Source organism: Ochotona princeps, chromosome 1 (assembly GCF_030435755.1).
Source record: "Ochotona princeps isolate mOchPri1 chromosome 1, mOchPri1.hap1, whole genome shotgun sequence".
Taxonomy (NCBI): Eukaryota; Metazoa; Chordata; class Mammalia; order Lagomorpha; family Ochotonidae; genus Ochotona; species Ochotona princeps.
Window position 1 is genome coordinate 112945232 of NC_080832.1, and position 24683 is coordinate 112969914.

The window sequence follows — 24683 nt, forward strand, 5'->3', positions numbered from 1 at the left end:
AAGCACCGTACTTGGTGGCGCATGTGTGGGCCCTTGAGCTTTCCTTCCCACCTGCTCCGGGCCACCTGCCCAGGCCTGGCTCTGTCTCTGCCACACTGCTCTCGCAGAGTGCAACTGCGGAATGTGACTTGCAGCAGGGAAGCTGAGCTTTGCTGCTGCCTTTGCTCTAGGCCGGTATTCATGGGGGCAGCCAGTGCTGGGGTCCAGTTGTGGAGGAGAACAGAGAAAGGGGCACTGGGCCAACCCCAGGCTTGACCCAGGAAGGGCACACAGCAGATGCCACCCCTGCACCTACCGCCCATTTGACTCCCCCCCAGCCTTGCTAACACGTGCCCGGAATCTGGAGAGCATTTGATCCTACCCCTCAAATGCCTGTGTCCCCTCCCTATGTGTAAAAACACACCTGTGAGCGTGCCCTTCCTTCCTATCCATGTGTTAATCCCTGTGCTTCCATTCGAGCTGTGTGGGAGGGAAGAGTATTGCAACTCTAGGTTGTAACCTTGTGCGGACCAATAAAAACCAGTATATCACACGCATCCCTGTGAGTGACTGCTCTGCTTTCCAGAGATTTCCCTCCAGTCCCAGAACTCCCTGGAGTTCTCCATCCCTCTGCTGGGCTCTTGGGAGTTCCCTTAGTGGTCAGAGGTTACCCCATGGCTGATTGGAGGTCAAGGGTGTAGACTGGGAGGCCAGTGAGGGTGAAATCAACCCTTTGCTCCCTCTGGCCAGTCCTGCTGCAAGGAGCCCAGGGAGAGCCCTGCCTCAACACCAGGGAGGACTCCCCAAGAGCCAAAGGGGTGGGAAGAGGGAGAGGCAAGACACATCCAGGGGTAAAAAGTTGCTTTTCTGTAGTGGGGGGAGGGAAAGGGTGTCCCGGGAGAGGCTGGAGCTGCAGTGCCGCTGTGCAGGCCAGGACTGACATACAGACGCCACAGGGAAGAGGAGAAGTAAGGGAGCTGCGTGATCCTGCCCCCCAAGTACAGAGCAGTCTCAGAAGCTGTAAGGAAGCAGGCACGCTATGAGGTCAGGTATGGAAACCTGCAAGACAGCAGCCATTCCAGGGAGTCGGAGGTCACCGTTGGGCTGCCTGCTCCTGAACGGGGCGGGGCACCTGCAGCCGCATCCTGGCCAGCGGTTGCAGGACAACCTCGAGGAAAAGAGCCTGGCAGGCAGGCTTACTGTCCCCAGGACACGCTGCCTGCCAGAGCGGGCCTGTCATCCCCACCAGCCAGGAAGGGTGATGTGGTGAGTACACAGCCTTTCCCAGGACAAAATTCACAGACTGTCTCCTGACGCACTAAGGTGTGTGCCCAGATGACTGTTCAGGGGCACAGCAGCCAATGTCAGGTTGTTACCTGCTTAGGTCCCTGGCTGGCTCTGCGGGGAGCAGTAGCAGTCTAATGACCATATTTGGCCACAAGACACTTTGCCGGATCAGCCGGACTGGGCACCCTTCCCCCACAGAGCTGATTGTGCAGACCTCTGTTGCCCACCCCATGATGGTCAACCCTTCCTTCTTATCAAAGGACTCCGTGGCAGGTTCAGTGTCACAAATGCTGGCATAAAGCATCTGCTCCAGAGGGCATCAGCTGGCTACTTCTTAATGGGCTCCCATAGATGCTCCTTGCCCATGTCACATCCTTCTGGAATGTTCTAGAAGTGGCCCATCGCCTGCCTTTACCACATGCTAACTGCTGCAGAGTCTGAGGTCATCTTTCTGCAGTGCAGTCTTCTAACAGCTTAACGAATTTGTGGCCAGAGAGGGAGATATTGAGAGGCTCCCGAGGAACCCAGCATGATGGCTCAGTGGCTAAATCCTTGCCTTGCACATGCCAGGATGCCATATGGACACCAGTTCATGTCCTAGCTGCTCCACTTCCCATCCAGCTCCCTGCCTGTGGCCTGGGAAAGCAGTGGAGGATGGCCCTGTACCCACGTGGAAGATCTAGAAGAAGCTCCTAGCTCCTGGCTTTGGATTGGCATAGTTCTGACCATTGCAGCCATTTGGAGAGTGAACCAGTAGCTAGAAGACCTCTCTCTGTCTCTCCTTCCTTTTTTAAAATCTGAGTTTTCAATAAAAATAAATCTTACAAAAAAAAAAAAAGACCCCAACCTTGAGGCCTGGGTGATGAGTGGAGAGCAGCCTGTGGGACCCAGCATGGCTTTGAGCACTATGGGCACCAGTGGTACATTTCTGCATCCCCTGCTGCCTTGCCAAGCAGTATATCTGGGCACCCAAGCTGGTTTCAGCTGGTGGAATTCCCACTTCAAAGTTTTACAAGCCAGTCTTGTGGGCTTTCTGGAATGGGAAGGATTCATTTATCTCCTGGGTCTTGTGACAGCAGCTAACGTCTCAGCAGCTGAGGATGCAGCCGTGCGTGGCCTCACATTGTTTCTTGAATAGCAGCAGTGTGCTAACCCCAGGACATCGCGTTCCCACAGAGGCGCCTGCCCAGTGACAGATGGCATGAAGTGGAGGAGATGACAGCCTGAGGTGAGTAAACCCTGGGGGAGTGAGGGAGAAACCACGTCAGTGCTGGAGAGAGAATGGGAAGGATACTGGCAACATTACCATCACTCAGCTGATGGATCAGGCACTGGTGTTGCACCTGCATGCTAGCAGATGTCTGCAAAATAGTGTTACTTACCCCGAAGCCACTGATTAGGGGTGTGCACGACTGAGAGGAAAAGGAAGGGAGTGGGTGGAGAAGGATGTGGGCTATAGAGGCAGGGCACCATTGGTGGTCAGGCTGCTGCTGCTGGTGTGTTGCCAGGGTTCAGGTTGCAACACTGTGTCTGCCCCAGCAGTGGAGAAGGCTCCTTGGCAGGGTAGTCGTGAAGATTCCACGACCCCAGGCTGGGATGTCATCATTGCCTAGTGACACCTGTTTGGGTAATGCCAAGAGCTGCACTGCAATCACTAATCAAGCAGACCAGCAACAGAGACAGGCAGAGTGGTGGAGCTGTAAAAGACGAGCGGGCAGTGGCTTCTTTCCAGCGCAGGACTCCCAAGGGTGGAGGGACAGCGCATGCAGGGACAGGGCTGGCAGAGTGGGTAGAGCGGGGCCACGTCTAAGGGGAGCTGGGGTCAGGTGGCTTGGCAGATTGCATCTGAACTTTACTCTGTATGACGAGGGAGCCAGCACAGATTTTAAAACAGGGCGGTGACCGCATTACCTTGGGCTTTCGGAGAAGTTGATACTGCCCTCTGCTATGTGCTCCGTGAGTGCACCCTGCTTTATCCTCAGCCTCTGCAGCCCTGCCAGGCACACTAAGAGGTGGGCAAGGAAAAAGAGGCCAGGGGAGCCAGCTACTTTGTAAAGAGCCGGGAGACGCTGGATTCTGGAAGCTGAGGGGACAGCGGGAAGTATGGGACAAGCTGCACAGACTGTAAGGAAAAGCCACAGGACTCCAGGGGAAACCTCATGTTCTCTCCACATAGGGGCTGGAATGGTGGCATAGTAAAGCTGCCTCCTACAGCACTGGCTTCCCACATGGGATTAAACCCCACTCCAGCTCCCTGCTTGCATGTGGCCTAGGAAAGCAGCAAAAAATGGCCCAATTGCTTGGGACCCTGTATCTGTGTGGGAGGCCCAGAAGGAGTTCCTGACTCCCAACTTCCAATTGGTTCAGCTCTGACAATTGAGGCCACTTGGGGAGTGAATGAGTGATGGGAAATTTCTAACTCAGGCTTACTTTTTTTTTTAAAAGATGTATTTGTTATTAGTAAAATATTAAAATATATATATATTTGTTTAATTTTATTAGAAAGACATATACAGAGAGGAGGAGAAACAAAGAGGAAGATCTTCTGTCTGCTGATTCACTCCCCAAGCAGCTGCAATGGCCTGAGCTGAGTCCATCCAAGGCCAGGAGCCAGGAGCTTCTTCAAGATATCCCACACAGGTGCAGGGTCCCAAGACTTTAGGCCATCTTCAACTGCTTTCCCAGGCCATAAGCAGGGAGCCGGATAGGAAGTGGCACCCACATGTGATCCTGGCACACACAAGGTGAGGACTCCAGCCACTAGGTCACCTTGCCAAGCCCTAGATAATCAGATTTTTACGGAGTGAAGCAGAGACAAAAAGATCTTCCATCTGCTGGTTCACTCCCCCAGTAGCCACAATAGCTGGAGCTCAACTGACCTGAATCCAGGAGCCAGGAGCCAGGAGCCTCTTCCAGGTCTCCCACACAGGTACAGGGTGCCAAGGCTTTGGGCTGTTCCTTGACTGCTTTCCCAGGCCACAAGCAGGGAGCTAGAAGGAAAGTGGAGCAGCTGGGATACAAACCAGCACCCATATGGGCTTCCGGAGTGTACAAGACAAGGACTTCAGCCATTAAGCTATTGTACCAGGCCTCTAACTCAGGCTTTCAAATGAAGAGGTAAATCTGTTTAAGAAAAAAAAATTTTTGGAAGAAAATCTGGAAGTGAGATAACACATCTAAGATAACAGACCCTCAGCCAGACATGAGATATCTGACAGGAGGACCCACAGTGTACCTGCTTGGCACACTGACTTGGTCACGTTAGGCTGATGGATGGGCACGGAAGCTGAAGGTGCATCTGGTCACGTGACATGGCACCATCATTCAGGTAACAGGTTCTGAGAAGCACTCACTGATATCCGAGTGCTCATTTCACATAGGAAGGTGCAAAGAGGCCACAGCCAAGCCTGGGACAAGGCAGCACCATAGGGCTAGAGCTAAGGGGTTCACGGGGCTCGGGAGTCCAGTCCTGTTGGACAGGACTGAGAGAAGGCCTCTTCTGCAGCATCCCAGCTCCCAGGCCTGAGGAGGAAAGCAGGTGTCTCCAATAGAAGTGAAATCTGCATATGAGAAGGGGAATCTGTAATCCTATTTTTGCAGCAGCACAATCTACAATAACAAAGACATGGAAACAATCCAGATGTGCGTCCAAAGAGTAGTTAAAGAAACTGTAGTACATCTACTCCATGGAATATTATTCAGCTATTAAGAAGAATTACATTATACTATTTGAAACTAGATGGTCCCAACTAGAGACCATTATGCTCAGTGAAATGAGTCAATCACAAAAGAACAAATATCATATGTTCTCTCTTATATGAGGAATCCAACATGGAAAGTGTAACTTCAGTAATCCGATCTATACTGTTTTTTGTTTGTTTGTCTGTTTGTCTGTATCCTATGTGTTTTGATATTTTTTATTTTTGTTTTGTTCCAAATAATTTATTTTCTCTTGTCAAATTCATCACTGGCTCATGGGTTACACGGAGGCATCATTTTTCCCAAGAGACTTTTGTGTTTCCTTTTTGTCACTCATGTGTTGGTTACTCAGTGGCACATTTTTTTCATGATGCTGTAATTTGTTGTTGTTGTGGCTGTTCTAACTCATACCAGTTGTTGACCTTGTTTCATGGCTTCTCAACTATGGAAATATATAGTGATGAAATACTGGGGTCTATTATGTACGGGGGAATAATGGAACATGCATCCCTGCTTTCAGATGAGAGATGGATTCCCAATGAAACTGTTGGACATGTGTAGACAGTGGGATGCTGGAACTGTCTGACATTGTCTGCACCAACAATGTCAGGGTATACTTCAATAAGAGACTGATAGAATTAGAATTATGATTCCTTATGAAGGACTACGCCATTGTAGTAAAATGGGAAAAATCTGTCAGAGGCTGGGAGTTCGAGGGGGAATCCCAGTCTATACAAAACTGTACCACATAATTCAAAATACAAAATAAAAATATATTTTTTTTTAAAAAGAAACAAGCAGGGCCCGGCGGCATGGCCTAGCGGCTAAAGTCCTAGCCTTGAAAGCCCCCGGATCCCATATGGGCACCGGTTCTAATCCCGGCAGCTCCACTTCCCATCCAGCTCCCTGCTTGTGGCCTGGGAAAAGCAGTTGAGGACGGCCCAATGCATTGGGACCCTGCATCCGCATGGGAGAAATGGAAGAGGTTCCAGGTTCCCGGCTTTGGATCGGCGCGTACCGGCCCATTGCGGCTCACTTGGGGAGTGAATCATCGGATGGAAGATCTTCCTCTCTGTCTCTCCTCCTCTGTGTATATCTGGCTGTAATAAAATGAATAAATCTTTAAAAAAAAATAAAATAAAGAGAGCATCACACCCAGACACAGTGGCCAGCTAGCTGTGCGTCATGTGCCAGACATCTGCTTGTTTCTTTTTTTTTTTTTTTTTTTAAGATTTATTCATTTTATTACAGGATATACAGAGAGGAGGAGAGACAGAGGGGAAGATCTTCCGTCCGATGATTCACTCCCCAAGTGAGCCGCAATGGCCGGTGCTGCGCCGATCCAAAGCCGGGAACCAGGAACCTCTTCCAGGTCTCCCACGCGGGTGCAGTGTCCCAGTGCATTGGGCCATCCTCAACTGCCTTCCCAGGCCACAAGCAGGGAGCTGGATGGGAAGTGGAGCTGCCGGGATTAGAACCGGCGTCCATATGGGATCCCGGGGCTTTCAAGGCGAGGACTACGCCACTAGGCCATGCTGCCGGGCCCGTGATGCTCTCTTTATTAGAATTTATTTATTTAAATCGGAACATCCCACAATTACTGACTTTATGATATTTGTTCAGTCTTCTTGGGTAGACCTGTGGTTTGGATAGCCTTAGCTAATTTTTTAAGATTGATTTTAAAATTGTATTTGAAAGAGTTAGAGAGAGAGAGGAGAGACAAAATCATCCCTCTGCTGGTTCACTCTGCAAATGGCTGCAACAGCCAGGGCTGGGCCAGGCTGAAGCGAGCAGCCCATGGATCTCTCACACAGTGCTGCGACCGAGCACTTGGCCATCCTCTGCTGCTTTCCCAAGTGTATAGCAGGGAGCTGGATTGGAAGTGGAGCAGCTGGGATTCAAACTTGAGCCACCAGGATGCCAGCATCTCAGGAAGAGGATTAGCATGCTACATTACAATGTAGGCCCCATGATTTATTAGAAAGGCAGAGTGACAGATGGAAATAGAGAGATCTTCCACTCCCCAAATCCCTAAAACAGCCAGGGATGCGCCAGGCTGAAGCCTGGAGCCCAGAACTCCATCTGGTTTCCCACGTGGGTTGCAGGGATCCAAAAATTTGAGCCATCATGTACTGCCTCCAGGTGCCTGAGCAGGGAGCTGGATCAGAAGTGAAGATAGGACTCAATCTCAGGCACTCCAGTGTGGAGTAGAGGCATCCCACGGAATGGCTTAGCCCACACATTGTGCCATAGCAAATACCCATAAAGTTCTTTAAGGGGTTGGTGTGGCAGCATATCTGGCACACACCCTGCAACACTGGCATCCCACATGGGCAATGGTTCATGTCCTACCTGCTCCGCTTCTGATCCAGCTCTCTGTGGCCTGGGAAAGCAGCAGAGGCTCAAGGTCTTGGCCTCTTGTACCTGTGTGGAAGACCCAGAAGAAACTCCTGGCTCCTGGCTTCAGATTGACTCAGCTCTGGCTATTTGGGGAGTGAACCAGCAGAAGGAAGATCTTTCTGTCTGTATCTCCTTCTCTTTGTAAATCTGCCTTTCCAATAAAAATAATTAAATCTGTAAAAGATAAATAAATAAATGGCTATCCTACTCCAGCTGCCCAAGTCCAGCCAGCCAGCAGCAGGCTCAGCCCGTGTGTCCATCTGTCACCCGTCCAGCATGAACGCCATCTGACATGCAGGGCTGGGTGCCCTTCTGCCGTCTCCCTCAGACTGCCACCACCAAGCAGGCATTGGGCACATGCTGCTTAGGACTCCTGCATCCCACGTCTCAGTGCCTGGGTTAGAGTCCTGGTTCTGCTTCAAACTGCAGCTTCCTGCTGCTGATGAGCACCCTAGGAGGCAGCAGGGGTGACCCAGCCTTGGTGCCCTGCTAGTCACAGAGGAAACCCAGATGGACTTCCTGGCTTCTGGCTTGGGCCAGGCCCAGCCCTGCATGTTCTAGGGAGTGAACCAGCAGAAGATCTCTATTTCTGTGCCTTTCAAGTAAACAAATAATAATGAGAAGTATCCCAATCCCAAATTACTGCTTCCATTTCTGTCCCCTCCTGTGAGAGAGCAGAGCCAACCTAGAGGAAACTGTGTGCCATGGTTTCCTCCGTCCCGCCTCCAGTCCACGGCCAGGCCTGTGCTGGAACATGGCCAGTGTCGGTCACCTGCTGCCCCTGACATTGCTGACCCCTCTCTCTGGCAGCATCTTCTGCTTCACTTTGTTTGTTTGTTGGAAATTCAAATATACAAAAAGGAGAACAGACAGAAAGGAAGATCTTCGGACCGCTGGTTCACTCCCTAAGTGGCTGCAACAACCAAAGCTAGCCAATCCATACCCAGGAGGCAGGAGCTTCTTCCGAGTCTCCCATGCGAGAACAGAGTCTCAAGGCTTTGGGTCATCCTCCGTTGCTTTCCCAGGCCACAAGCAGGCAGCTGCATGGAAAGTGGAGCAGCCAGGACACAAACCGGCGCCCATGTGGGATGCTGGCGCTTGAAGGCAGAGGATTAGCTAGTCGACCCATTATGCCGTACCCCTGCTCCTCTATTCATGGGCTTCATGGTCCATTCCACTTCCTTCAGTTGGTGCCCAGTTCTTCCTGGAAGCTGGGACCTGCCCACCACACCATGGGTGTTTCTTGCCACTGCCTCATCCTTGAACCTGGTGTGGATTTCCCCATTGCATTATTGCACGGTTCCCAGGTTGTGGCCTCCTTAGGGCTCTCTGAGCCATGTGTCCCCAAGGCCAAGCCCATGGGCTTAAGGTGCCTCCATTCTCAGCATCCAACTGAATGGTGCAGAGCGGGGACCCAAGGAGTTGTGGGTTAGAAGAGGCCATGAGTCCAACAGCATTGTGGAGGTGTCTGGGTGGGCTGAAGATTCCCAACATGAAGAATGACCACTTGGCAGTATCAGGACCTGGGGCAGGGAGGAGCTGACCAAAGCAGATGAAGTAGCAGCTGGACAGGAGATGACAGCTATGTTATTAGCTTGATCCAAGCATTCTACAGTATATCTGTAGAACACCATTTTTCACCTTATAATTATATGTGACTATATATAGGTATACTCCCGTGTATATATAAATATTAAAATATTTATTTATTCTTACTTGAAAGGCAGATTTAGAAATCTCCCAGCAACTGGTTCACTCCCCAGATGGCCGCAACAGCTGGAGCTGGACTGGTCCAAAGCCAGCAGCCAGGAGCTTCATCTATTTGGAATGAAGCTCTCCTATTTGGATGCAGGGGCCCAAGGGCTTGGATCATCTGCTGTTTTTCCAGGTACATTAGCAAGGAGCTAGATCAAAAGTGGAGTATCTAGGATTCAAATCGGCATCCATATGAAATGCCAGTACTGCAGGTGGAAGCTTAACCTACTATGGCATGGCTCCTTCCCCTGTAATGATATTTTTTAGGAAAATGAAACATTTTTAATGATTAAAAATAAAATAATAATATAATACAGCTACAAATATTCTGGTATGGAGCTGGCATGATGACTCAACTGGGCTAATCCACCATGTCCTAGCATCCTATGTGGTCTCCAGTTCTTGTCCCAGCAGCTCCACTTCCCATCTAGCTACCTGCTAATGTGCGTCAGAAAGCAGTGGAGTATGGCCCAAATCCTTGGGCCCCTTGTAGCCATGTGGAAGACTTGGAGTAGGTTTCTGGCTTCAGATTGGCTGTTGCATTGGGGAATGAAGCAGCAAAGGGAAGGAAGATGTCTTTCTCTCTCTAACCTGCCTTTCAAACAGAAAAGAATCTCTAGAAAAATTAAATTGGTGGGGCCTGCCAGCTGCTCGGAGCCAGAGGGGCTGGCTAGCCCTAGGGCAGGGGCTTGGATTAGTAGTTCAGGCTCATAAGTCTACCACGTGCTTGGAACTGGGTGGGTTGGCTTGTCCTGGGGCCGGGTCCTAGGTGGCCAATGGCGCTGGGTGAAGCCCATGGGCCACACAGCAGTGCAATCTTGAGGGGGTGAACATGAGGTCCTTAAGGGTCAGACCTAAGCACCAGCACATGTGGGAGACCACAGCTGGGGTAGTTAGGATGGGGAAAGTAGGGTGGAGTTGGTAGGGTTGAGTTAGGCTTCAGTGCCCAATGATGTATATAAGATCTGAATGGGATGTGAGGCACACCGGACCAGTCCACTGCACATGTTGGCAGGCACAGGAACCAGGGCTGGGGGCCGGCCCAATGAGGGTTATTGGGGGTCACTCTGACTGGGCTACAGCTCCCCCTGGTGTACGTGAGTGCAAACTGTGTGGTGTGCAGGGCTGGGTTGGACTGCAGCATCCTATGGTTTGCAGAGGTAAGAGGGCAGAACAAATTGATCAACTACCCCAGTGAAGCTTGACAGCAAATTTCTGAGTGAATGGAGACTAGGAAGTGGACTGTGTCAGCTTATTGACCTTGGAAAGATTTTGTCATCCTTGGAGAGGCAATGATAGCAGCAGCAGCAGCTCGGAGTTGTCCAAACCACTTGACCAGAACTCAGAAAATGCTCTACCAAAGGGACCCTGGGATGACACCACGTGGCTGTTCCCCATCCCTGGGTGCTGGGGTGGTTGGGAGGCTGGGTGTGGTTTCTCCCCTCGTATCCTCCCCATCCCCCAGATGCAAGAAGAAGAAGATAATGTATAACTCTTGGTCTCGTCCCTCGACCCTTCCCACCGTGATCAACTGTGTAAACATCACCAAAAATAAAAATTTAAAAATTAAGTCGGTGAAAAATTAACTATATCCTCAAATCTGTAAGAGAATTCCAGTTCTGTAAAGTGCATACACCAAATTACACCACTACCAGCCATGTACAATTTCTGTTCCTCCATACTCCTCTAAATGAAAGCTCTGTAATTTTATCTTAAAAAAAAAAAAAAAGGAAAGAGGGCCGGTGCAATAGCATAGCAGCTAAAGTCCTTACCTTAAACGTGCCAGGATCCCATATGGGCACCGCCAGTTCTAGTCCCCGCAGCTCCACTTCCCATCCAGCTCCCTGTCTGTGGCCTGGGAAAGCAGTCGAAGATGGCTCAAAGCCTTGGGACCCTGCACCTGCGTGGGAGACCTGGAAGAATCTCTGAGCTCCTGGCTTCAGATCAGCGCAGCTTCAGCCGTTGCAATCGCTTGGGGAGTAAAGCAATGGATGGGAGATCTAATGATGATGATGAGGAGGAGGTAGGGAAGGAAGGAAATGTGCCCTTTGGTTGTGTCCCTCAGTTTCACACTCGGCCGTGTTGTTCAGTGCACATGTTTCTTATCGCTGTATTTTCCTGTTTGCCTCTTATTGATACCCAGTGTCCTCCATGGTTTGGTGTGACTGTTTTTGGATTAGAATTTATTTTATCAGCTCTCTTTTTGTGACTGGCTCCTAGTGTTTAATGTCTGAGGGTATCTTTCCATTCTGTCACTTTTAACTAACGTGTGTGTTTAAGTCCCCAGTGAGGCTCTTGAAAGCAGTGTGAGTTGATAACCTTGGGATTTTTTTTTTGCCAGCCTAAGGAAGGCAAAAGCAAGGAGCCAGGTGCCTCATCCAGTTCTCCCACATAGGCTGTGAGGAACCAAACACTTGGGCTATCTTGCACAGCTTTAACAGAAAGCTGAGTCAGTTACAGAGAGGGTGGGACGCACACACAGCGAGATCTTTCAGTCTCAAGCTCCTCGTCCCCTCTGCTCCCCTCTGGAGCCACAGCTGCATGGTCAGGCCAGGCAGAGCGGCAGGTCTCCCTCGCTGGAAGGGCGGTGGCCCCGGCATAGAACAGCCCTAGGCTGCAGCCCAGAAACAGCTGCAGGCACCAGGCTGCCCTGCGTCCCGCCCTGCCCTGCCCTTGACCATCAAGTCAGGGGCCTCAGGATGTCACCACGGTGCTCAAGCCCTTCTTTGCACAGCTGTTATCTGGGGTCGCTCCCCCTGCCTGCCCACCTCGCAGGGGTGCGGATCCCACGATGCCCAGGCCACTCCCTCACGCCGGCCAGGCCCTCAGGACAGCTGGGTTTGCTCACGGAGTGGGTCCTTCGTGGAGTAGCCAGGTGGTCGGACCCTCGGGCTGCGCTGCCCTGGGCAGGGAGCCCCACCAGCAGGTAAAGAACCCCACTAACACTAGGTTCGGGGCTTCCAACGCAGTTACATACGAGCGTTCCGGGACTGAACCCCACGGTAAATGTTAGAGCAGGTGTATGTGTGGTGTATGTGTATGCGTGTTTGTATGGACACACACACGCACCTGAGGCCACGGTAAGTGGTTCGCTTCCCCGAACCTGTCCCAAGGGTGGCATTCCGCCAGCCTCCTCTCGGTCACACCCCACGCCGGAAAGGCTGAATGGGAGGCAGGTAGCCGCCCGGGCCGCAGCAGGTGCCGGGCTCCATCGCTGAGGGCGCGGCGCTGCCAGGCTCCCCCCGCGGGGCCGGTCAACACACGCCGGGACGGCCTCGAGGGTCGGGACGCCGGCCAGTACGTCGGGGCGCCCCCACCGCACGGCCGGGCGGAACGTCGGAGACCCCTTGACCGCGCCCGGAACCCGAACCAGGAGGCTTGGGCCTGGGGCACGCCGGGAAACGCGGCCGCCCCGCCCCGCCTCCTTCGCTGCGCGGCTCTCGGCTGCCCCCTGCCGCCGCCGGGCGGCCCTGCACGCCAGGTGGCTCCCCGACCCCGCTCTGCGCTCCGCCCACCCTCGCTGACGTCATGATTGGCGGCCGCCTTCCGCCCCGGGATTGGCTGCGCCCAGGGCCCAGGCTCCGCCCCCTCCCCGGCCCTTTGATCACGCGCTGGGGGCTCTTCCGGGGCCGGAGAGCTAGGCGAGGGCGTTCCTGTCGGGGCTGCCGCGGCGGGAGGTAAGGCATGGCCGGGACGGCCGGGCATCCGGTATCCCATGCGGCCCGGGCGCGGGGCGGCCCCTCGGCGCGCCGCACACTCCACCCCGTGCTGGGGGAACTGCCTCCCGCCTGCCGTGGCTGGCCCGCATCCCGACGCTCTCCCCACCCTGGCTACGGGGCCAAGCCCGGTGCCCCAGGGACACGGTGCGGCCGCTCGGTGCTGACCCTCTAAGAGAGGCCGCGGAGACCCCTGGCCCGGGTCCTCGGGCCACCTGCGCGATGCCGCCCCGGACCCCCTCCACCTCTGCCCTCCAGACCAGGAGGGGAGGGACCAGGGCGGGTCCCCGGGGCGGGGTGGGGGACAGAGGGAGGTGACATCATCTGCAAGATACGGTCCATCCCTAGCCGCTGTGTCCTCCCTGGCACTTGGACCCACTGAGGGCATGTAGGGCCATGCTGGGGGGACACGGGGAAAAGTAAGGTGCGCAGTCCATAGCTGAACCGTGGAGACTGGGCCCGGACTCAGGCAGGCTCCTTCCGATGCTCCCACTTCCCGTTGCAACACAGGACCTCCCTATGCTTTGCACCCCCTGGGTAGACCTAGCATCCGCATCCGGGGAACCAGGCACTTGCTCCTGACCTCTGCTCCAACCAGGTGGGGATTGCAAACGTTTGGCCCCTTCCTGATGTAGGGATAAGAGGTGGGCATGGGGGCTCAGTGCCCCTCCCACACCTGGCCCGTGCAGCTCTCATCCAGGTGTCACTGTGGGTGCCACTGTAACCTCCTTTTTCTCTTGCCCAGGGAGCCCAGAGGCGCCCTCCCAAGGCGCCGCCGCCCATGCTGACCACCGGGCCCTCGACCTGCCGATGCCATGAGGAACACCACAGCGCCCAGTGCTCCCCAGGCCAGCAGTGACTCCTTGGTGGGCTATGTGCTGGGCCCCTTCTTCCTCATCACCCTGGTCGGGGTGGTGGTGGCAGTGGTAAGGAGTCTCCTCCACACACCCACACCTTGACCAAGCCTGGCTGAACAGGCATAGCCCTCCAGGGAGGGAGTGGTGTGGAAGCCCTGGCCAGTGAGCTTTCCTGTGCACAGCAGCCCCCCCCCCCCTTGCTCTGTTGCAGGTCATGTATGTCCAGAAGAGGAAGCGGTGAGTGTCCCCTGGCTCTGCATGACCTTCACCTACCAGACGTCCCCCTGTACTGGAATGTTCACCTGACTCTGCCTGGGAAGAGGGTGGGAGCCCAGGCAGGTGTTTTTCAAGGATAGGGGCTGAAGGCAGTCCTGTGCTTCCCAGGGTGGATCGGCTTCGCCACCACCTACTCCCCATGTATAGCTACGACCCAGCAGAGGAGCTACACGAGGCCGAGCAGGAGCTCCTCTCGGATGTGGGAGACCCCAAGGTGAGTACTTGGGGGGCAGGGGACAGCCAGAAGCAATGCCGTCCTGTCACCTCCATCAGTCCTGAGACCACTGACCCCACAGGTGATCCATGGCTGGCAGAGCGGCTACCAACACAAGCGGACACCCTTGCTGGATGTCAAGACCTGACCCTCCCCTAACCTAGCCCTTCTGGACCTTGGGGTCCAGCCCCCCTCCCACCAGCCCCCCAGCTTGCAACACTCATGGGCACCTCCTCCTGGGGTGGAAAAGGAGCTAGGAGCCAACCTGGCCCCTATAGGTTAATCCCCACAAGGGCTTTAGGGTGATGGACCCAGATGTATAATATTCATTATATATTTTGTAAATAAAATGTTTTGTGGTGGATTCTCTCCAGTGGGTTTGCATTACACTGGATCCCATCTCACTTGCCCCCCTTCCTTGGACCCCTTGTTTCCACACCCCCTACCTGTGGCCCTGGCGCACACACCACACTCCTTTCCAGAAAAGGATTTTTTTTATTCAAGTAACTGCAAATAGGAAAACAAACGGGGAGCCCCAGGCTGGGCCATAAAATGGCCACCCCTCCCCGACAGAACAGGGGAAGAAGGTGGCCCCTACACCCTTCAGGATCAACACGGGCCCCCCTCACTCTGCTGCAGCACCCTAGGGGCAAGGCCCCACCTTCCCTGGGACTGGGTGTCAGTAACCCAGCCTGCTGCGCCCCAGCCCCCTGGTTCTGGGGGAGGGGATGTGGGCAGAACAGAGGGAGGCAATGAGGATGAGTGTTGGGCGCTGACAGCAGTGGTGGTGATGGATGTCTAAGAACAATACACAGAACAAAAACAACTGTCCAGAGGTAGTTTGTGAACAGAGGAGAGATGGAACCAGAACCTTGGGGGCTGGGGAGGAGCAGGAAGATGGGAGTGGGCAGGGCTAGCTCCTTGTTGTTAGTGCCCCGTGTGAGGAGTGGGGAACAGGCCTACAGCAGAAGCGGGACAGGGAAGGGGGCTGCCACAGGGAACATGGGCCTCACGTGGACCAGACAGCCCTTCTCCCAGAGTGAAGGCAGGGTGGGCTGGCAGCTCCGGCACCCGCCTGCCCTCCTACACCCTGGAGGGCTACCCAACCTAGTGTGGGACCTGGGTGAGGTGAGAAAGAAAAATGCACGGGATCCCCACTTGGTGACAGGTTGTAGGGGGCGCTCTTGGTGGGCTAGGCATCCTCCTCCACTGACCACACCTGCTACTGCTAGGGCAATGGAGTGGTGCATGTCAGAATGAGATGGGGCCAAGGCCCCTTAAGGCCAGGGGAGCCCTCCCAGGGCCCTCTTCAGAAAGCCAGAAGGAATAGTGGAGCAGAGAATGGGCCCACAGAGCAGTGTTCCCACCAGCAAGGGAGCGGGACACAGCAGGTGCAGGGTGCGGCTAAGTGGGAATTAGCCTTGTCCAGGAGGGCAAGTGTGTGTACATGGGAGGGGTTGCTGGGAGCAGAGGCCAGCAGGAAGCTGCTCCCCACAGGACCGAGGACCTTACAGCGGTTGGTGTGCTGTGTAGTGTGCAGTGGCGAGGGAGCAGGTGGGGGTTCCAGGGGCCTGGGGAACTGGGGTGGGGGCAGTGGGAGCGGAGCGAAGCTGTCCAGTCCCAGAGGAAAGCTGCTCCTTGGATGACGGATGGAGCAGGCGGCACGGCGCGGTCACTGCTCCTCCTCAGAGGACTCCTGCGAGATGCCCTCCTCTTCCTCCTTCTCCTGTGAGGTGGACACAGAGCTCTGGGCTGGGTGCCCTCCTCCTCCACCCCCGGAGGCTGGGCCCCACCCCCTCCCCGGTGAGTCAGGGCTGAGTGTGTGGGTGACTCAGCAACCTCCAAGGCTGGGTTTCATTCATAAAAAGGAAGAATTTTAAAAAAGGAGGGGGGGGAACCACACACAGTGTTCTCACAGAGCCAGGAGCCAGGCCCGGTTGGCCCACGGAGGGTGGAGGGCAGCTTGGTCTGCCCTGAGGTGTCCAGCTCTCTAGGGAGGAGAGGCTACGGGGAGTGGTGAGGCAGGAGGATGCTGAGCGCCGTGTGGATACAGGGGAGCCAGGTGGCCTTAGTCCATGGGGAGAAAATACTGGGCTGCAGACCCAGGCCTTCTGGGGTGGCCGAGGGCTGACCCCAGGCCAGGGTGGGGAGGAAGGGGAAGTGTGTGCTGTGGGCCCACTCACTGGGCGGGAATGTGGGGACACCACACCGGCCTACAGCCCCCGTGCCAGGCACAAAATCCAAAACAACTTGTTTCCTGTTACTCACTCCTGGGGCCTGGCCAACAGCACCCCCTAGGCCCCCCACCCCAACCAGTGGTGGCTCAGCTCGAGGAATGAACACCTTGGGGAGTTGGGAGTGGAGTAAGGGCCAGGAAGGCTGGGGTGGCCCTAGTGCAGAGCAACCTAAAAACCATGGACTTAGCCCACCACCCACCCCATCAGGCTTGGGGAGCCAGACACTGTCTCCCCTTGAAGTGGGGCCCGTGTCTTTGCTGTTGCTTTCTTTTCCCAAGAGAACCTAGTAGAGAGAAGCTCACTGCTTCCCCAGGGGCTTCTCTAGGTGGCGACAGAGCAGGTGACCTCCAGGTCCTACCACAAGCTTCAGCGGTTTGTAGTTGATGCAGAGAACTAACCCCCTTCCAGTAGGGTGGGGCTATGAGGTTGGGCCTGGAGGACCCCCAACAACTCAGAGGCTGGTGTTGGGACGCAGTGAGTTAGGAGTTAATCTGCTACTTGGGATGCAGGAGCATCACCCATCAGAGCACGGTTTGGCTGCTGGTTCTAGCCTGGTCCAGGCCTGGCTAGTGTGGCTATTTGGGGCAGGAACCAGCAGATAGAAGATCTGTGTCTGTCCCTTGCAAACTCCCTTCCTCCTTGGGACCTCTGCATAATTTCCTACCCCAGCATTCCTAGCTGCACACACAAGTCAGACAGTGGGTGCAGAGAATGAAGCACCACGAGCCCTCCAACAGTCTCCCCCTGAAACAGACAAGGAAGGAATCAAAGCTGCTGCTTCTTCACCTACCAGTTTTTTGGGTCGGCCCCTTGGCTTCCTTCCTGGAGCTGTGGTGGTTTTCTAGAGGGTCAGAGAAAATAGCTCCAAAGTCAAAACACTCAGCACACTGTCCACTGCCCAGTGCCCCACGCAGGGGCCAAGGCAGCCCGGAAGGGGCCCAGCTGGTGGTGACTGGGCAGCCACACTCACCCCCCATCCACACATGCCCCCCACTCCAGCCCCTACCCGTGACTCAGAGGATATGAGTAGTGTCTTAGAAAAAATAAATAAATAAAAACAACTTTTCTGAAAGGCTGATACCACTGGGGACTGGCCTTCCCTGCTTGTCCCCACCCGCCCCTCCCAAGTGCAGGGAACCCAGGGGGAAGGTAGCGTCCTCAGACCATGCACTAAGCAGGACTGCCGACTCGGTTTCCCCATTGTGCTAAACAGCACCAAGTCTGCAGACTCGAGTCATCACTCCCTCATCCACCCAGAGGGGACCCACCTCCCCAGGCCTCACCCGGGTCTTGGCAGCACCCTTGTTTTTGCTCCCCTTTGGTCGGCCCCGAGGTCTCTTGGGTGTTGGCACTTCACTAGGCTCCTTCTGCAAAGACACGCAGGGCACCCCAGGTCAGTCACCACCTGTCCCAGCTCCTCTGCCCCACCCAGCAGGCCTAAGCCAGCAAGAAGCACCAGTGCCTCGGGCACCCACAGGCACCTCAAGGCCTCTGCTGGCCTGTCTTTGCAGAGCTCTCTGTGCTCTCCTTGGGATCCATGGGAACATAACATGACAAGAGGTCGTCCTAAGACCCCTGGGAAAGGCAGCACAGGGGCAGAAAGATACCGTTAAGCAGTCCTGTCACTCAGCTTGGGCAACGTGCTGAGCACTGGAGCCTCGGTTTCCCAACCTTTCCTTACAAAGTGTCAGGAACACTAAATGGCTGTGTGGAAAGCTCCCAGCCCTGGGTCACAGTGGCTGCCCACCCCCTCCGAAGACACATGCTCCCTCCTGAGGCCACAGCTAATGGGGGAATCCCTCTATTCCAGGCTCTGAAGGGAGCAGGCAAATCCCAGCTCATACCTCCTATAGACCCAGAGGCTGGGAGGCTGTGCAGACGACACCCTACAGAGAAGAGCTCAGAGCATAACTACCTGCCCCAGGATTGGAACAACCTCGTTCCCTCTCCTAACCTCCGCTGTTCCTCTGTATAGAGAAGTTAACGGGCCCAACCACCCCTTACTTGGGAGACAGCTGCCACTGTGGAAATCCATGATTTCCACCCTGGGAACAGGTGCCCCAGTGATGCCCAGTTGGCCACACTCCCTGGATGCCTCCTGGTGCCAGGCTGGTTGTCTCACCCATCAGCCATGGGGGTGGGGGCAGCACTGTGCTTCTGACAGCCTCTGCCATCAGCTCGCCCAGTCGCAACGTCTAGTGCTTCGGTTTCCATGTGCAGAGCCAGGCTACTACTACAGGTGTGGCCACCATCAGGCGCCGTGACCAGCAGAGCCATCACAAAATCGACAGTAAGCACTTAGAAACCTTTAGACCAAATGGAGTCATTTTATGTTTCGTTTCTGTTAACTCATCTTTACATCATCATTGGTCCACCAAGGACTAGAAACGCAGCAGCTCCAGCTGAAGGGGCTTCAGCTCCTGGTCCCCAAGAGCTCCATGTCAGGTGGAAGCAGGACTCCACACCACCCCACATGTCCTCACCTACTCAGACACCAGCCTCCTCCCCATTCCCAGAAGATAAGCTGAGGCAGAAACGTGTGGACACCCACCTGGCTCCCTACCAGCGCAGTGCCAGGACTCACCGGAGGCTGCTTGCGCGGCCTGCCCCGGCCTCGCTTCTCCGTGCCGTCCTTTTCCTGCTTGGAGGCCAAGGGCTGGCTGGCCTTCGAGCTCGACTCGCTCATCTTCCCTTCTCTACAGGGCAGGCGGAGGAGCGATGGCTGGGATGCTGGGAGACAAGAGCCAATGTGATTAACAAAACATCTCACTTCAGCTGCTTCCGGCCCCACCCCACAGCTCTGGGGACTCCCACTCTGCCCACCCCCAGCATGCTGCCACTGGGTGGGGCAGGGCCGTTGGCCTAATCAGCTCCTTATCTTCTGCTGAGAAGGGCTCTTTGTTGTCCTGCCCAGACACCACCCCCATGGGCCCTGGGGGTGGTGCCCAAGAGGTACAGCCAGCCCAAACCTGGCACCATGGGAGAGACTGCCCTGGGACAAAGGTGTAGAGGGGGTGGGGGGGTCCCACACTGCCTGGATGGAAGACCACAACTGGCTGTTAAGAAGGGGGGGCAGCCCCAGCTCAGCTGCTAAGCGCCAGGGTTGGTGTTCATCCAGCAGTTCTCTACGCTCTCCCAGGCTAATACCTCGAGGACTCAGATGTGGGCACAACCAGGGGAGGACAACCGTGGCTTCTGTAGTGGCTAAGGTGGACAGGCTCAAGTCGGTGGGGACTGAGGAGCCTGCAAGCCAGCCAGCCCAGCCCTGGAGGTCTCGCCAACGAGCAGATGCCTGCCCTTGGCGGGGTGAGGAGTTAATGATAAGGCACCTGTCTCAGCTACCTCTTCAGGCTGTGCTGGGGCTCAAGCTCAGTAGTAGTTTATAAAACTGAAACCTCAGGGAGAAGTTTGCTCTAGAACCACAATGAGAATTCGTCCAGTTAAACACGATTTCTCTTTCCTTCTTGGATTTTTGAGGCCATTTCCAATTTTAACTCAGAAAGGGGGAATTTTTTTTTTTTGCAAACTCACAATGTTTGGGGGTACTCCAAGCCCCCCATGCTCCAGCATGGAGGGCCCCAGCAGACGGCGGGACTTTGGTAATTATACTATTTTATAATATCTGAGGCTCAGAGACCCTTTCAAACAAGGTGGCTGGTTTGCCGTGCTCCGTCATTAGTGGCTTGGCCTGCTCTGTAATTACAGGCCGTGATTAGAATCTTATATTACACCACAGGTCCCCCTTCAAACTCAACATCCAAATTAATCAGCTAAATGAGCGCTGACCTCACAGAAGGTCTTGCCTAGGCCCCCTGGCAGAGGGGGCTCCAGTTGGGCAAAGCCCCTTCCTGAGTTCTTAGACAGCCATGCAATACCCTGGGCTGCCTGCTCCCCACCCCACCCAGGCCCTCTCATAGTTAAGGAACGCTGTTCTCTTGCACCTGCTTCTAAACACCATGGAGGTCAGGCAGGCATCAGCCCCATTTCGGGCCAGTCCCCATCCCCTGAGCTCCTGAACGCCCGCGTGGGCCTCAAGCCCCTAACTACTGCGCACACACTGTGTGCTGCTCCAGCGCTCCAAGACCCCGCAGGAAGGACCCCAGCTCAGCACCTTAACAGTCTCTTATTTTGCATCAAGAAAAAAAAAAAGTCGCCCAGAGAAGCCGGATGAGTTTTCCAAGGTCACACAGTAACCCAGCGAGCAGGATGGAGGAGCTTGCTCCCAGCCCGCCACTTCAGCTTCCCCACCTAGAGTCCGCGTAGCGGACCCGGGTACGGACCCAGGGGGTGTCTGTAAGCGCCGAGGCCGCCCGGCGGGAGTCGGGCCGGAGCGCGAGGGGGGGAGGGGCGCAGGCCGGCCCTGCAGGCGCGGGAAACCGGCGCACCCCGACCGCATGCACCGCCACGCGGGTGCACCCTGCCCCACTTCCTGCCAGAGGGGGCACCCAAGCCCGCCCCAGGGCAGGAAACCTGGCGCGCGCTGGCTGGGGACAGGAAGAAAGCCCCCCCTCCTCTCTCGGTGTGCACCCTCCCCGCAAAATAAAACCCCAGGAAAATAGAAACGGGGAGTCCAAGGGACTAGTTCCAACAGAGCCCAGCAAAGCAGAGAAACCAGTTTGTGGGGGCGGAGGGCAGGCCGGGCCCTGGGGGCTGAAGAGGCGCAGCTCGGGCCAGAGGTGGGGTCGAGGTGAAGCCCCAAATCCAGGCCGGCCAGCCGGGTTTCACCCGCCGAAGGGGGTTGGGGGGGGTGAGAGCAGCGGGAAGAAAAGCCAGAGGGAGGAGGCAAGAGCTCCATCTCGGGGTTCCCGCCCAACCCCCTCACTTCCAGAACTTCGTGCGGCTGCGGGGGGCGTCCGAGCCCGGCCGCACTCCCTGCCGCGGCGCCGCCGCAGCCCGTCCTGCTCCCCGCCCCCCACCCCGGCCCCGGCTCGGGCGGGAGCGGCCGCGGCGCGAGGTGCACCGGGTTCCGCCGGGCGCACAAGTCGCGCTCGCCGCAGCCGCGCGCCCCCTCCCCCCACCGCGCGCCTCTCCAGGGTCCCCGCCGCGCTCCCCCTCCTCTCCGCACGTAAGGCGCCCGCGGCGGCGGCACCGGGGGAAGAGCAGGGCTGCGGGCGTCCGCCCCGCGCCGCCGCCCGCCCCCGCGCCGCGCGGCCCTCCCCCGCCGCCGGCTCGCGCCGCCCCGGCCTGGGAATAAAGCCGGCGGCGCGCGCTGCAGCCCCGGGCGGCGGGGGCTGCGTGCAGGCGGCCACGGGCGCCCCCCTCCGCCGCGGGCCCCGGGGACGACTCACCGCGAGCTCGGCCGCCGGCCTGCGGTGCGCGCTCGGGGCTGCCGGGAGCGACGGTGCTGGGCGCTGAGGAGGACCGGCCTGGCGCCGCCGCCGCCGCCGCTGGGAGCAAATGCGGATCTGAAACCGGGAGAGAGGGCAGAGGCGCTCAAGAGACCGCCGCCGCCGCCGCCGCGTGCTCGCCGCCCAGGCCCCCGCGGGGTATTTATATGTCACAGCCAGGGCGGGGGGCGACTAGAATATTCTCCCTCCCCCGAAGGATGGCGAGGGGGCAGGAAGCTGGGCACGGCCCGTGCGCGGCCTCAATAAATAAATAATTTAATTAAATTATAGATATGAAGAAGAAAAAAAAAAAGACGCCACCGGAGCGGCCGCGAACTCACGCCTTCTTGGAGCCGCGCCAGCACCAGAAATAGCCCCGGCTCGGAGTCCCAATTAGAGGAGCGCAGCCCCGGCTCTGGGGAGCTTAAAAAGAGCGACCCAGGGGCAGGGGGGACGGGCCCGCCCGCGCCAGCCGTGTCACCGGGGGGCGGGGCCATGCAAATCGGCCCGGGGATTTAAAAGGGCGGCCGCCCGCCTGCCGCCGCCGCGCGGGTGGGTGCTCACGTTATGGGGTTTCGCCTCGCTCCCAGAACGGTTGGGCAGGGATCCCGCCAGCGACACCTCCCCACAGTCCTGGGCGCAGGGACTAGGGCGCAAAATAGTCCCGGAGGGGCTTCCGGCATCCTGTGTGTGTGTTTGTGTGTAGGGCGGTCGTCCCCACCGTCTGGAGCCGGGGTCCCGGGACTAGTCACCTCTAGGGGCGTCGAGACGTGCGCGCCTTTCCCCCGCCGCCGTGTGGGTGGGCGTTCGTGGCCGCGCTGGGGGAGGGGGTCACGCGGGCGCAGAGGACGGAGGGCTCCGCGGCCTACATGCCGCCCCTTTCCCGCTCCCACCCCTACTATTCCGCGGGTTCACAGGTTTCTCTGGGTGGACAGGTGTCGGCACGTGTGTCCCAGCAGAGCACCCGCGAGTGCCTGACGGGGGAAGTACAGTCTTGCTAAATTCAGACTTGGGAGACCCTAAAGTGGCCAGAGGAACGGCTGCGCGCGAGCCGTGCTCCAGGTGCAGCCCTGAAGCGGAACGAACGGCTGGCTCGCTCGCTCGCGGGCTGGACCCCGAGCGGAGGCGTCATTCCGTGAGGGGACTTGGCGGGCGTTTCCGAGGCACGCGATGGCCCCGGATTCTGTCGCGGTTTCAAAAAAAAAAAAAAAAAACTAAACGGGGTGGGCCAGCGGCCGCCTGGAAGCGCTTTGCGGGCAGGGACTGCGTTTACGCACGCCGTGCCCGCCCCGCGCCTGGCTCCCACTGAGACCTGTTGCGCTGGGCAAAGGAGGAAGCCAGAGTGAGGAAGATGGCGCTCGGGAGAGAGCGGGCGCCCTGGGAGAGGAGCGGCGCGCCCTGCAGGCCGGGCCGCGGCCCTGACGGGCGCACCTCCCGCGCCTCGTCCCCGTGGCGGCCTTCCACACCTCCCGTGATGCAGGGAATTGCAATGCGGCCCAGTGACACACGGCTGTGACTCATGTTTTTCTTTGCTCCCCTTCTTCCTCCCTAGTCAGGCCGAGGCCCTGGCCCAGCCCCCTCCTCAGGGGGGCGAGCCGGCGGTGGGCGGGAGGGGATCGGGAGTGGGGGTGGCGGGACGCTAGGAAAACCCAGAGCCCGCAGTGGAGGCGGGGTGGGCCTCCCAAGTTTCAGGAATGTTTCAGGAATGTTTCCGGTGGGGGTGGGGACCGAGCGAGGAGTGGGCCCAGCCCCCACCCCGGGGCAGCGGGTGGCGCTCGGGGCCCGGGCAGCACGTGCTCGGCCGGGTGGGGGCGGGGACGGGGGCGCCTGGGCGGGAAGGCGCGGGAGGCCGAGAGCGCGGGTTCAAAGGGGAGGGTGCAGGCCTGAGGCCTGCCGGGTCGGAGAGGGGGGTGTGGGGGTGGGCCCGGAGGCCGCCCTCCTCCGCTCGCTGGCTCCCCGCCCCGTGCCCAGGTGAAACGTAGTTCCCGAGAAGTCCCGGGGCCGGCCCACGGAGGGGAGAGGAAGTCACCGAAGGGCTGCCGGGGCGAGGCTGGGGGAGGGGCGGCCGGCCCCTTTGTCTGGAGCCGGGGGTGGGGGTGGGGCGGGGTGGAAGCACGCCGCTCCCTCCATCTTGGTGCCCCGCGCCGAGAGCGCGCTTAGTAGGCCGTGGGCCGCGTTGGCTGGAGGCCCCTTCAGGTGCGAGCTCAAGGGCCTTGGCAGCGTTCAGCCGAGGCCGCCTTCAGCGTCGGCCGCCCTTTCCCAGGTCCCAGGCCTGTGCCAGCAGCCAGGGGTCCCCAGGCTTAGGCCTAAGGTAGCAGTGAGAGCCCGCGCGCCCCTAGACAGCCCTGCGCAAGGCCGGCCCGGCTGCTATGTCCTAGGAACTAAGGTAGCTAAGATCTTGCAGACCCCTCTCTCAGACGTCCTAACCTGGGGACAGTTCTTTGGTGCGCGTGGGATACATGGGCGTCTCTAAGAGGGAAACGGGGTTTCCACCTCGAGTGTGCTCTGGGCAAACTTGGCCAACCCTTTGGCCCACTTCTTGCTAGCCAGCTTGATCCTATTTTTCCTATGCTTGTTTGTCTCTCGTCCTGATTTCCTCACCAACTTGTTTTTTACCTTGTATTGTGTGTATTTTTGTAAGCCACCTCAAACTTCTCTGGAAGGAGGCAGGTATAAATAAATTCCTAGGCAAACAAATATAGCTAGTTCCCCCTCCAGGATTACCCACACTCTTGAAATCCAAATAACACTCTACCCCCACTTCAGCCCTGCTGGATTGCTAATGCCTTGTACTTTTCTCTTTCCAATAAGTATTAAACAGAAGAATGAGGGCTAACAGGAGTGAAGTGCGGTCTGAAGTGGGTTTCCTGTGTTGAGGACCCAGGTCGGGAAGTACATCAGAGGACACTGAACAACAGGAAGCGCCATGAGGGGAG

General features: G+C 57.0%; 2 protein-coding genes across 7 annotated transcripts; one reads left to right on the forward strand and one right to left on the reverse strand.

Moving 5' to 3' along the window:
* The first annotated feature begins 12470 nt into the window (after positions 1-12470).
* SMIM29 (small integral membrane protein 29) lies at positions 12471-14395 on the forward strand. 3 transcript variants are annotated; one of them, XM_058664349.1, is made up of 5 exons: positions 12471-12601; positions 13582-13762; positions 13905-13930; positions 14078-14183; positions 14266-14382. In XM_058664349.1, the coding sequence occupies exons 2-5, from the start codon at positions 13652-13654 to the stop codon at positions 14329-14331; spliced, it is 309 nt and encodes a 102-aa protein (XP_058520332.1). In that variant the 5' UTR covers positions 12471-12601; positions 13582-13651; the 3' UTR covers positions 14332-14382. The 3 variants fall into 3 exon arrangements, with proteins under 3 accessions (XP_058520332.1, XP_004590341.1, XP_058520341.1); XM_004590284.3 differs by lacking the exon at positions 12471-12601 and adding an exon at positions 12653-12797 and having other exon boundaries at positions 14266-14395; XM_058664358.1 differs by lacking the exon at positions 12471-12601 and adding an exon at positions 12653-12797 and having other exon boundaries at positions 14284-14389.
* A 263-nt stretch (positions 14396-14658) lies between these two features.
* HMGA1 (high mobility group AT-hook 1) lies at positions 14659-22734 on the reverse strand. 4 transcript variants are annotated; one of them, XM_058664313.1, is made up of 6 exons: positions 22663-22734; positions 21709-21825; positions 18972-19150; positions 17704-17787; positions 17211-17261; positions 14659-15909 (listed from the first exon to the last, which is right to left on the reverse strand). In XM_058664313.1, the coding sequence occupies exons 3-6, from the start codon at positions 19104-19106 to the stop codon at positions 15856-15858; spliced, it is 324 nt and encodes a 107-aa protein (XP_058520296.1). In that variant the 5' UTR covers positions 19107-19150; positions 21709-21825; positions 22663-22734; the 3' UTR covers positions 14659-15855. The 4 variants fall into 4 exon arrangements, with proteins under 4 accessions (XP_058520296.1, XP_058520316.1, XP_058520292.1 ...); XM_058664333.1 differs by lacking the exon at positions 22663-22734 and adding an exon at positions 22089-22245 and having other exon boundaries at positions 19005-19150; XM_058664309.1 differs by lacking the exon at positions 22663-22734 and adding an exon at positions 22089-22245.
* Positions 22735-24683: the final 1949 nt, after the last annotated feature.